At 32.9% G+C, this 12,509-nt stretch overlaps 2 protein-coding genes across 2 annotated transcripts in view; one reads left to right on the top strand and one right to left on the bottom strand.

The window, feature by feature from the left end:
- The first annotated feature begins 2,055 nt into the window (after positions 1 to 2,055).
- On the top strand, positions 2,056 to 5,898 carry LOC111000069. The gene is made up of 2 exons (XM_022269410.2): positions 2,056 to 2,461; positions 2,532 to 5,898. The coding sequence occupies exon 2, from the start codon at positions 2,540 to 2,542 to the stop codon at positions 5,834 to 5,836; it is 3,297 nt and encodes a 1,098-aa protein (XP_022125102.2). The 5' UTR covers positions 2,056 to 2,461; positions 2,532 to 2,539; the 3' UTR covers positions 5,837 to 5,898.
- Positions 5,899 to 5,998: 100 nt separating this feature from the next.
- The window catches only part of LOC111000075 (dynein axonemal heavy chain 1-like), a 51,148-nt gene continuing 44,637 nt past the window's right edge, over positions 5,999 to 12,509 (bottom strand). The window contains exons 74-86 of the mRNA XM_045631707.1: positions 12,149 to 12,281; positions 11,323 to 11,456; positions 10,807 to 10,948; positions 10,204 to 10,328; positions 9,341 to 9,505; positions 8,579 to 8,731; positions 8,201 to 8,336; positions 7,876 to 8,011; positions 7,693 to 7,788; positions 7,111 to 7,241; positions 6,773 to 6,954; positions 6,511 to 6,640; positions 5,999 to 6,230 (exon numbers count right to left, since the gene is read on the bottom strand). Of these exons, the coding sequence (XP_045487663.1) occupies positions 6,016 to 6,230; positions 6,511 to 6,640; positions 6,773 to 6,954; positions 7,111 to 7,241; positions 7,693 to 7,788; positions 7,876 to 8,011; positions 8,201 to 8,336; positions 8,579 to 8,731; positions 9,341 to 9,505; positions 10,204 to 10,328; positions 10,807 to 10,948; positions 11,323 to 11,456; positions 12,149 to 12,281 (1,878 nt within the window). The 3' untranslated portion in view covers positions 5,999 to 6,015. The remainder of the gene's footprint in view (positions 6,231 to 6,510; positions 6,641 to 6,772; positions 6,955 to 7,110; positions 7,242 to 7,692; positions 7,789 to 7,875; positions 8,012 to 8,200; positions 8,337 to 8,578; positions 8,732 to 9,340; positions 9,506 to 10,203; positions 10,329 to 10,806; positions 10,949 to 11,322; positions 11,457 to 12,148; positions 12,282 to 12,509) is intronic.

The following is a 12,509-nucleotide window of genomic DNA, read 5'->3' as shown; positions in this document are numbered from 1 at the left end:
TTAACCAACATAGTTATAATAGTTCCGCAGTCACTTGGGAAGAAAAAGCCAAACTTCCAAGAAGCTAGTTATATTTGGAAGGGCTAAGCAGTATTTTACCGAGGCACAACGTATGCAGCTCTACAAGTACCTCCCAAATACCAGCTTCTTCATTTTGACCAAATTTAACGCAGGGCCTGTCGAATAGTCAATCTCCAATGTCTTATTGATCGGCTCGATTCTCTCTCTCTACGCAGCGGCTCTTTGCGTTTTCTATAAAGTGTACCACGGTGAGTGTTCTGAAGAACTGTTTAGGGTGATTCCCCCTACCTCGTTTCAGCACCGTACGAGCCGAATGAATGCTAAATTTAACCAACATCACTTTGGTCTTTCACAGTCTTTACAAGGCATTTTCTTCTGCAAACTAGCGAACTGTGGAATCGACTCCCTGTGGAGATATTCCCTGAGAGATACCCACTAAAAATGCGTGTCTATGGGCTGCGATGACTGCCCCTTTTGGGCGTCCCGCATACCCGTTCGCCCTTCTGTTATATAAAAAGTGTTGGCTTTGGGAGACATTTTTAGAAGAAGCCAGGACTGGTGGTTCTACCCTACCTCTGGAGGTAGTCAAGGTCTAGATGAAGGAGGATCGCCGCTTAATTTTGTAAGAATGGAAAGTTTCGTGAATGTCGCTTTGGTTTACAAATCGTTGATCTTATTCGTCCCTTTTTAAAATACTGGCTGGACCGACGTTGGGCATCGCTTTCCTAGGGCTCGTTCAGGCTCTTTCTGGCCATGGATACTTTGGGAGTTGCATCTAATCGTTGGAAGAGAGGCGACCGCTGGTCATCATTGTGAATTTTTTTTATTCACTTTGCTATTCTCTTATACAACATTGTTATTTTTATATAAAATAGAGCAGATTTTTTTTTAGATTTTGACAATTAATTTCGTATTAATTTACTTTTCACAAAATTGTAATATACGAAATTAAGCGAAAAACCTAGCCGTCTGTACAACAAAAGAAAAGCAAGCTAGGATGGAGGAAACCTTTAACCTTCCCTTTTCAGTGGAATTTTAATTTGGTCACATGTTACTAGTATGGATTTTCATTTTAAATATAAATATACTAACACAATAATGTAATAACAAAATTACAAGAATCAGTATAAAATAAAACGAGTAAATGCTATCCTAAATAAGTAGTACGAAGAAAATGACTTAAACTTTATTTTTATTTCCGTCTATTTTTACTGTCGCTTTTTCCATTGGATCCGGTCGATTTTTCTGTTGCATTGCATCTGGTTTGAAATTACGAAGTTTTACTTAAAAACATTTGAAAATTTGAAATTAATTCCTTGGCTACGAAAAGGTTTCGTAAAAACGTTTGTGTACGTCAGAAACTTTTCGTCAGTAGTCCGTGATCCGTCTAGAATAAAATCTAAATTCTTAATGTCTCAAAAATTCAGTCTGCGGTCTAGTACTCTGTACTGATATGACATTACGTTTAAGGATGCGTCCACATCTGGCGAATGCTCCGCGAATGTGCATCAGCATCGCGCGCAGTCGCGTCCAGTCTCTGCAATCGTTAGGTGCGCCTCTTTAGCGCAACTCATGCAAGGCTCGTAAGAGGCACGCGATTTGCACGCTTACAGTTTCGTATACTGACTCAGTACTTTCGAAGATGTCAGACGAGACTAGTACTTTTAATATAATTGCTGCATCATTAGCTATTATATTATTGATAAAAAGAAATAAGAGACAAACTTTGGTGGTAAAATCCTATTTTTAAAAGAAAACAGAATATAGTAGCGGAGTTTAAAAATGTAACAAAAATAGTATTTTTGTTACATTTTTTTTTGACCGAAAGGACACCAAAAAAAACTAAATTAGTTTTACGGAGCTCAAATTATACCAATTTGGTACTGAATATACTAAAAACGGTCACACAGCACACTGCCTGCAGTAATCAGAAATGAAATACGGGCGCGTCTAGAGGTGCGGGCGGAAGGAAGACGCGAGCAGCTCGCAAACTGCTCGCGAGACCCGTCCCCGACCTGCACATTCGCGGTGCATTCGCCGGATGTGGACGCACCTTAAGGCTACATCAGGATGTAATAATATATATTATATTATAGCTGCAGTGCAGCTACTGCACTTTTAAAATTAAGTGGTAACTGGTAGTCTTGTGTCCAGTTAATTTAAGACAGATTTATACGCATTTGTTATTAGTTCAAATTGTACTTAGTAGGATACCGGTTATATTGCCTAATAATATTAATTTTTGTTGAATTAAGTACTAATTAGTTTGTGTACCTATGTGTAGTTTTGAACTTTTGCAGTGATATAATACGATTAATATTTTGTTATATGTATTTGTCATGCGCATTTTATATCCCTTATAATTATTACATAATATGACCTCAGCTTAGCAATAATCAAGTATTAAAATATTGTGTAACATTGTTGTAACTACAGACATGTAAGTATTGCACAACGAACCTTGGTCCTCAAAAGTCTTGCATTTCTAGTTTATAATATGATATTTTCAGATACAACTATGTGTACTACAATTCAAGGAGAAACACAGGGCCAGAAACATAAAAAATTCAATAAATTAGTATTGAAAACAGTAGGAAACAAAAAAGTCTTTAACAAGTCTATTGATTATGAAGATACAGACATAGAGAACCTGTTAAAAGTAGAGGTTGCATGTCATACCAGAAATGTAGACTTTGTACTTGAAGTCTTTAAATGTAAAGATATATTATTTGTATCTAGGGCTCTTAGACATGCCACTTGGCTAGTTGAACCAGAGTATGCCCATATAATAAACCCCCAATATTTGAATACACAACTCTTTCCATACATGATGTCTGAAGCATGGAACAAACTCCTTCTCCTAATAAGATTGAATTTAAGAGATCCAAAACGTATTCAAGAGTTTTTTAATTATTTAGAAAAAACTGATACTAATGCAGCAATGAAATGGTTTCCAAAATGCTCTATTCAGTTTATACTATCTAGATTACAAAATAATATTTATATACTACCAGAACAAATAGTATTTAGACTATTTTCTCATAGTTTTGAGGCATTTAAAATTTATTGTGATGTATTTTGTAAAAAATCACTTAAGGTACACAAAGCTTTATTTCTTATAAAATCAAACGGGGAGGAATTTTTTGATATTTTAGATCAACTTGGTACTGAACACATACCAATATTCAATAAAAAGTATACAAAATTAGCTATGAAAGTATGCCCTCATAGACTTATTTTTAATTTTGACCATTATCAAAATCACATAGATATTCAATGCTTTATCAAATACATGAAACTGGAAAGATTTGAAGAATTTCAGTTAAAATATAGTAACAATGAGAAACTTATAAGTTATTTTCAAAAAGGTAGGCAGAAAATACAAAACTTGTGTGAAGGTAAAAATATTTTAGATGCATTGGGTTCTTGTGATCCCAATAACAAAGTCAATGTTATAAATCTTCTGACAAGGTTTAAAGAAAACTGTTCTCAGTTCAGTATAGATCTGATTTTCAAATTTATTAACAAGTTATTAAGCAAATGTAATGTTTACCAATTTAATAGTGTTACATGGAATCTGTACATTGATGTTTTCAAGGAAATTATGAACATTAAGCAATATTCTGAAAATAATAAAACTATACAATCCATTATGCAATCTACAATTTTCTATAAAATCATTCACAATGAAATAATTTCGGAAGAAATCATGAGGAAATTTAAATTTGATAATTCACTAAAGGTTGATCGAAAGAAATTAAGTAAAACAGAAATTCAAACTGTGTTTGACTTTTTATCAAAATTTGCTTTAATGCAAGTCGTAAAAACAACTCAACAAAACAAAGTTATTTGGATCGAAAATATGTTTGTATTATTTAAAGTTTGGAATAGGAATATGCATGAATATCCATTATTTAACATTGAAGTAATTAAGTTAATACAAGAACTGAAAAATAGATCTGATTATGAAATGCTTAAATACTTATACTATAAAAACAGATTTTGGAGAAGATATTTGCTAAATGAAAACATTGTTATAGAACCTAATTCGAGTAATACATTTATTAATATGTTAAAACATAATCCTAGATTACTAGTACCATTTCAAAAGAAAAGAGTAATTTATCCAGAAAAAAAACTAGCCGCAGTGTTTTACAGAAAATTGCGTACATATTGGTCAGATTCATTAGGGCAACAATACAAAGACTCTTTTTACACTATGCTACACCAATCACCATCATTAGGTCTGTACATTCTTCTGTCAAGAATAGAATTTCATCATTTAATACAATGCAATGCACCTACAAATAAACATAATGAAAATGTTAATAAAAACACAGTTCAAATACATATTGCTCGACATATGCACAAAGTATATCCTAAGTTATCTATAAAAATGGCCCTACTGTATTATAAAGGCATCCATATGATCCATGCGTTATCGTCAATTAACTCGATATTACACGGAATGTCGACATACCAAATGAAAGAATCAATAGAAAGCTTTGACACTTGGCCGGAGCTTGTTCAAAAATTATGTATTTGGGTAATATTTTCACAACCACGTAACGATAAACAGGAGTTTCTTCTTACAATTTGGCAGAAAACAAATTACAGCTCAATAAGAGCTGAAATATTTAAGAAATCAATGAGGTCTTTATGTATTTACAAGGATATTGAGTTTAAGGTAAAATATAATTATATTGTGATGATAAGTGAAGAATGGCAATTTTTGCAGTTCCTTATGGATAATTTACGAAAAGATGAATCGTTGATAGTTGATAAATTTCCATATTATTTCCAAAGGTTGCCACGAATGAAAACTTCTGATTTTTGCTTAAAGTCTTATCAAATTATGAAGAACTTTCCTTCTCAATACAAAATATTTCCAAGAAAACCTTTAATGCATTATTTTGGCGGAGGATTTCACTTAGTTGACAGGGACCTGTTAGCTGTTATGGTGAATGATATTATAACTGAAAGATTGTGGATAACAAAAATGAACTATCATCATCTAGATGTAGTCAAATCATGCCTTAACACATGGAATGACGATGCAGAACAAATGGTATCCTTTCGGAAAATAATTACCCCTTTATTCGAGAAGGCTTATGAAAAATGGGATACGAAAATTGTGAATTGTCAATTAGTAAAATTAAATATTAATAACATTGTCACTCTTGTGAATAAGCAATATCAAAGCTATTTAGACTCAGACAGCAATTTCTCACCAAGTGTACTTACACTGCTATTAGATAGCCTTGAACATAATTTATCAGTAAAAGAAAATTATATGATGATAAGAAGTTTGAAGTTAGCTGTTGAATATTTTAAGATTCTATCCAAGGCGAATGCAATTGTAAAATTTGACGAAAATACAACATTTGATAAAACATCCTCATCATTTGCTCAACTGTGTATAAACATTTTCTGTGATGATGTTGTCGTTTATGGTAACAGTATTTGGAGATTATTTTATCACGCTTTACAAGATATGCTTGACAGATTTGACGTAAAAAAGCATACACAATATAAGATATATAACTCAATGTTAGATTTAAGTACAGAGTTAACTCCAGAATTAAATTATCAAGTGCATGTTTTAATTATTGAACTAACTTTATATAAAGCGGACAACTTTATGAATTATCTCTTAGGTTTTGACTCCGATGATTATGAAAATGATGATGAAGGTCAAGAAAAACTTCTCAATAGAATTAAAACTCATCATTCCAACAAAGTAAAAGCTTATCATTCCAAGTGCGTTTTAAGCAATGTTTGTGATCTGTATTATAAAGAATTTAAATATGTATAATATTAATACAAATCTTGTCAACTTTTTATCGTTATTTTTTAATGTGTTTATATAATAAATGTTGAATGTATTTTTTATAACTTTTAATTACACTATTAAGAATCAATGTTCTTTTTATTTAACCTCTATCTTGTGTGGAATAAAGTTAAAATGCAGCGCATATTATATTATTTAATAACCTAATAATCAAGAGCACAAAACAAAGCTACGCCTCGTTTAATCCAATGTGCTTGTGGTTTGTGTGTGGGTAGTTCGATTGTCATTACGTAGTTTGTTGAATGTCCTGTCGTAGATAAAGTACCCGCCCGCAGCAGCGTCTTGTAAATCGGACACTCGTAGAGACCTTGCTGCAATCTGTGGTTCTGTTCCGGCTTCATGTAGATTATTGCCATGTCTGAAAAATATAAATTTTAAATAATGCCTTAACCTTTAAATTTGTAGTATTCACATAAGCTAAGCATGGGCAAGGTTCCCTTTTAAATAATAACTTTAAATAAAAACTGTCATCAGACCATTGACCAGACCAGACTAAACCAGAACGACCATTTTCTCATGCAAACTAGAGATGCCTTAAAAGTTTAATTAAATTCAATTCAACGTCATTTATTCATTTAGGTAACACACACACTTATGAACGTCAAATGATACTATTTTAAAAACATGACAAAGCTAACCAGTATGCAACTCTTTAGGCCTGCTCTCTTCAAGCGACATGTCACCCATATTCCATCTGGCTCCTTCTAGGAATAGACCACGAACGCAGCAGCCGTCGTCTGGCTTTTTTGCCGGCGGCCCCGGTAATGGCTACCATTAACGATAACAGTTACACAGGATGTATACAGAACAAAATATTTCTGGTTTTAACAGCCTTGTCTAACTTGCGTGAGCAAAATTATTGAAATATTATTGCCTTGAATATGTAAAATTTTAACTAACCTCAAAGGCATAAGCAACGGTATCGATAGCGATAACGTGTTTCCTGGCGTAATTTTGAAGAGCCCCAGTTAAAAACGCCTGTGGAAAGTAAAAGCCCGATATCCAAAACACCTTGGGAATGCCCCCGTCTGCCCATAGCTGCATGAACTGGACGCGCAGCACCAGGTCTTTCACCCAGGCGGCTGAAAATTTTAAACGTATAATATAAATTCAAAGCTATTTTTTCGTGTTTCGTTATACGTATTAAAAATAACAGCTTCTCGCATCCAAAACAGAAATATTTTTATTTTTTGGTACCAAAACTCCATATTTTTTTTTTAAATATTATATCTTAATACCCAATGGCTTCAACGAAGGGTAGGCTTTTGAACTCCACATACTGGGCACCGAGTTCCGCGCAAGACTTCCTGACATGCTTTCCAATGCTTCTGACATTACAACTAGGCCCTTCAGTGCCTTTAGAAGGTCTCTATGGAAAAATATGGCTATGTATTAGTAATAATGTATTAAATAATATTTGTTTGTTTGTTCCCTTTTATAAATCTTTTTGTTGTAAAATGTATCGTGTATTCCATCTTTGGCTATATTCTCAGTGTATATTTTGTTTGTAATTATATTATATACTTAATTGATGTTGCCTGTAGGAGTACTAAATAAATAAGATTTATAAACCTAAAATAATAATAAGTATTGGTGTAAATTAAAATAATTATTAGAGTTCTCAGTGTACACAAAGTAGTTATGTGCTTTTAATTTTTTTTATTGCATTATGTTAATAATGTAAAAATACTTCATACATTACATCGAGATTTTTGAATGAAATTGATAACTAGGTGAAGAATTTCGAGATTAAATTTATGTCAATAAGTATTAACTGGTAATTATAATAACGACGTAGCACAACATTGAAAAATACAAACTTTAAAGAATTTTGTATAACGACGAGTAGCTTGTTATATCTGATAGCTTCCTGCATCAGCACCGTGTTCAAAGATTCTTTGTATGACACCGGATATCTGCGGGTTTCAATTTATGGATAAGTGTACATGTTACTGAATAACACTGATGGATCTATAGCATATAGAATCTAAACAGAAACTAACGTAGTAGCAATAAACTTTTGGTCCAGCATTGGTGGCAACACTTTCAGAATCTCTTTAGCCGCATTTTCCGTCATCTCTTCTGCGGACAGCCCTCCCTCACCACTCACTTCTTTCGGTTGTAAGTTACGTAGTGTATCTATATCAAATATGGAGATATATAAATGCATTAATAACCAATAATTAGTAGGTATCTTTTGGCTAGCTAGAACCTGTTCTCCTAGAAATTTTGTATAATGCTTTTAAACGAAATTCACGAATAGCGAGGAACAAATAAGATATTTTTTAATAGGTAAAGGTCATATATATATTTAGAGTTTAAGTATACTTAGGCAAGTGCTTGTCTCCGACATGGCGTAACTGATGTTAGCATTGCTATGCAGACCGAAGAGAGAAGGATCATCGTTCAAAGGTAGAGTACGGATGTACTTGGTGTAGTCCTCTACTGACGTCGAAGAGTGTTGCTAAAAGTAATCACGATTAGTAAACTATCTACTTATAATTCTATTTTTATTTTATCCTTGGGGCTATGTTAGCCTCTCTACACCAGAGTAGAAGATACGGTTTCAAACAGATTGTCCACACAAAACGATCGCATTTGACTACAAAAATAGAAATTGTTATCTCGATTCCGGTGTTGGAACTTTATCTGTTCCTACTGCCAATCCCTAATTCTCGCTTTAATACGTTTTCCGTTTGTATTCACCTGCTTATAAGCCCCGCTCTCGTCAAAAATCCACCTGTCGTTAAGCACTGTAGTGCTATAGTAATCCGAGAGTAGCGTCAGCAGACAACGCCGGTCCCAATCATCTGTCACTCGGCCGCCGTAGTTTATATGACCCGCTACGTACGTTAACATCTGAGACATATAACAATCAATATTGTAACAATTGAAATATATTCGTCAAATTTACTTGTTCATTTCTCTGGAACTGCTACGAAGATGATGCAAAAGCTTTGGGAGGCTTATAGAACATATTCAGTAGGTCTGAGAATCGGCTACTATCTATCTTTCGAAGCTCTAAGCGATAAGGGGTGTCCAGCCCAAGACATTTTTTTTATTTCTTAGATTTTTTTTGCTTTTATTTTTTTATGATACGGCAAACAAAATACCTACAACCCTTAATTGTGACCTCTCTACAATTAACCCCAATTTTTTATTTGTTAATTAAAGCTTATGACATAAATTCTGAGGTTCACTTAGAGCAGAACCTATAAAGTTTTAATTCCGGAAAACCCAGTCTCTGGGGTAGCATAGCAAAATTTTCTATGTTGGTATATACTAAAAACGTAGGCTAATTAAAATACATTAAGGAGAAACGAAAGCTAGTATATATTTATTTGTTTTTTTTATGTACTTGATAAGCAGTTTAAATATAGTTTTTTATGTAAGGAGGCAAACGGACTGAAGTTTCACCTGATGAAAGTCCGTAAAACAGATTGCAATAATTAGAAGAAAAATACTAACGCGTAACGGTGCCTCGGCATACTCGGTAAGAAACATGTGCAGCTGTGAGATGCATATACGAAGGTCACCGTCAGTGAACTCATAGGGAATGTTGAATCCAAGAGGGCCGAATTTGCGTCGTTCCAGAACAACCCCGTGGAATAAACAAAGGGAAAACAGCAGCCACTAAACAATTTATACGATTATTCATTCAAGACATTGATCTTTTCTACCACAAAAAGAGAGATGTCAAGAAGTACTTGGAGAAGCGGGAAGACTCTGATTTTTTTAAGTAGTAGTTTTTTTTAAGTAGTAGTTATTAATAAATTCTTAGTATTATTTGTTGCTTTTAAATGTCAAACTTCAGTTTTTTAATTTTATTCTTTTGTTTTTCTTTTAAATGTAACTTTGTCTTTTAATGCGCTTGCTTGTTTTCTGTTATTTATACATAATTTGTTAATCTATGTAATCTGTTTTGGCTTTGTGTATTGTATTAGTATTTTGTATAATAATATGTATTAAGTAAGCTGTTAGCTTACTTATAATTAAATTTATTTATTTAATTATAAGTAAGCTAATAAATAATTTGATGATGATAAAATGTAGGTTCTTAATTAAGTGTATATACATTACGATTTTAATAAGCTTTACTCTTGTGAAATAGCGAACTATCGAATCGGCTCCCAGTAGAAGTCTAGTCAAGGAGTTTTTATAAAAAGATTATTAATACTTTGCCACAAAGGGACACTGATGACTAAATGGAGAGAGTGCTCATACAATTCATTACCTAGTAATTCGAAACTGTTTAAATCTAATTCGATAGTGGAAAAGAGAAAATTCTAACAGACAGTCCTACTTAAGTATTGAATCTAATAAAATATTACCTTGAAATTGGGAACTTTAGAATCGTTAGAGTTGAAATAATCAAGAAAGTCAGGCACTTGGTTCATGTAGGCTTTCAACAGATTAGCTTTGATACCTCGCGGTGGCTCCACGGTCATTTTGTAACCTTAAAAAAATGTTATGTATATGTTTTAAAGTGCATTTCTAAGAAGGATTACAACATTTTAAGATAATGTAAAATTGACAATTTTTATTGTACCAATATCCCATTGAATATTATTTGTTTTAAGTGTTCTTGTCATCGAAACACTACGGGTTCGATAATTTTGAAAAGTTTTAATTGAATGGTGCTTTTGATATTCAATAATAATGTCCAGTTTGTGTTTCCACCACACCAACTTCTACTATTTAAGATTATTTATACAATAAATAAATGAATAGAAATAGAATAATAATAATTACATACAGGTGAGATTTTTTCACACTTTATACATTATTTTATTTATTTTGTTATCCTATAATATCTTAGCTACCTTCAGTATTGTCGATCCCCCCCCCTTCACGCTTCCCCCTCCACGGTCTCCAGTTTTTCCAAATGACTCAGTTAGTTCATATGCAATAAAAGAGTTTAAATATAAACTGACCATTCTGCAAGAGCGCGACAGGGAAGAATGGTGAAGGCGTAGAAGTTAGCCAGAGACGGAAGTCCTTGTGTACGGTTTCCGGTTGTATATGTTCCACGTTCAACTCCAGAACTGGCATCCATGAAGGAGACAGGTGACAATTCTGCAATAGTTTTCAATCTAAGCCATGACATCGTAAGATAAGAGGGTATATATCTAAATCTATCATACCTAGCGTGATCTACTAGCATATTTGGCGTAGGTAAAGTCAATTGTATACAAATCTGAAAATTGTACAATTTGTAAATATAACTATACTCTGATTTTTTATTACGTAGAATTCTAACATTTCATAAGTGTTGCTTAAAAAAAAGTTCCGCACCGAAAAAGGGAAAAATTGACCCATTTGAGGGTAATAAAAAATTAAATCTTACTAAGTAAGTATTTTTTTTCTAAATCAGGTATTTTAGGTATACTGTAATATTTAGTGTTTGGTGTTTCTCTCTAGAATTGGGTTAAAAAATATGTAAACATTACCTGAAAGAATACCCAATTCCCAAAATCACATCCTATTCTCATCATGGTCTCGGCTAGTGGTCCTTGTCCTTGACCGAGAGATATACTTTCAAAACGCTTTCCCATTTTCATCTTATCCGCAAATTTAAGTAAATCTGAAATAAGTAGTATGGAAACAAGACTCACTAATATACTGACTTTATTATTCACTCATCAATAAAGCACGTAAAAATTAAAAAAAATTTGTGCAATTCACACATGGTAGAAGTGAAACCTTCAAAAACAAATATAAATTAATCATTTTCCACTATCTAAATGTGTGTGTTCTTTAAAAACAGTATATTTTAATTATACATTTTAATTTATAAGTTTAATATAAATCTTTAATTTGACAATAACTAAAACAACGAAAGTTTGAAATTCGATCAAAAAAAAAGCGGCAGTAAATAGAGGCTGTATAATGCCTCCTATCTCATTTTCTCCCACGTTAAATCATATGATGAATTGATGTTTCTGTCTCTCTTTACCGCTGCATCCGGTTTGAAATCACGACGATTCGAAAGAAGTTTATCTATCTCATTTTCTCCCACGTTAAATCATATGAATTAATGTTTCTGTCTCTTTTTACTGTCGCTTTTTCGTTGCATCCGGTTTGAAATCACAACGATTCTAAAGAAGTTTCACTTCAAAAAAATACTTTTAACGCTTATAAATTAACTTAAAGTTTAACAGTAAATAACACGTTGAAGTATGTAGATACTAATTCAGAAATTTCCTTTCCAAATTATACAATAGTGAATACCAAATATTTTTTGGATAAGAGTACACGTAGAAATGTCTAACATACCAGCAGCGGGATCAGTTCCAGTGGAAAGCACGAATATGATTGGTGCAAGGGGGTCCGACTCTGCGTACAAAGCAGCTAAGTCTGCTGGCTGAGGCTCTACGAACCGAGCTCCTAGACCAACCACCACATAGTCCTATAATGAGATATATGTATTTTAATTCTAATTCTAGTTGATATATTCTTACAAATATTTATACCAAAATAATAATAGGCCCAGACTATCATATATTTTTTCATATTTATAGACTAAAACAATAAATAACTCTTAATGTTTAAAATAGCTATAACTTTAAGAGAAATTTAGAGAAGATGGACGGACATTTTATTAGGATGAGCTATAAGGTATAAGGGTAGTTAGCTA

The sequence above is a fragment of the Pieris rapae genome, chromosome 16 (assembly GCF_905147795.1).
Source record: "Pieris rapae chromosome 16, ilPieRapa1.1, whole genome shotgun sequence".
Classification (NCBI taxonomy): Eukaryota; Metazoa; Arthropoda; class Insecta; order Lepidoptera; family Pieridae; genus Pieris; species Pieris rapae.
This window is presented reverse-complemented; position numbering and strand designations above follow the sequence as displayed.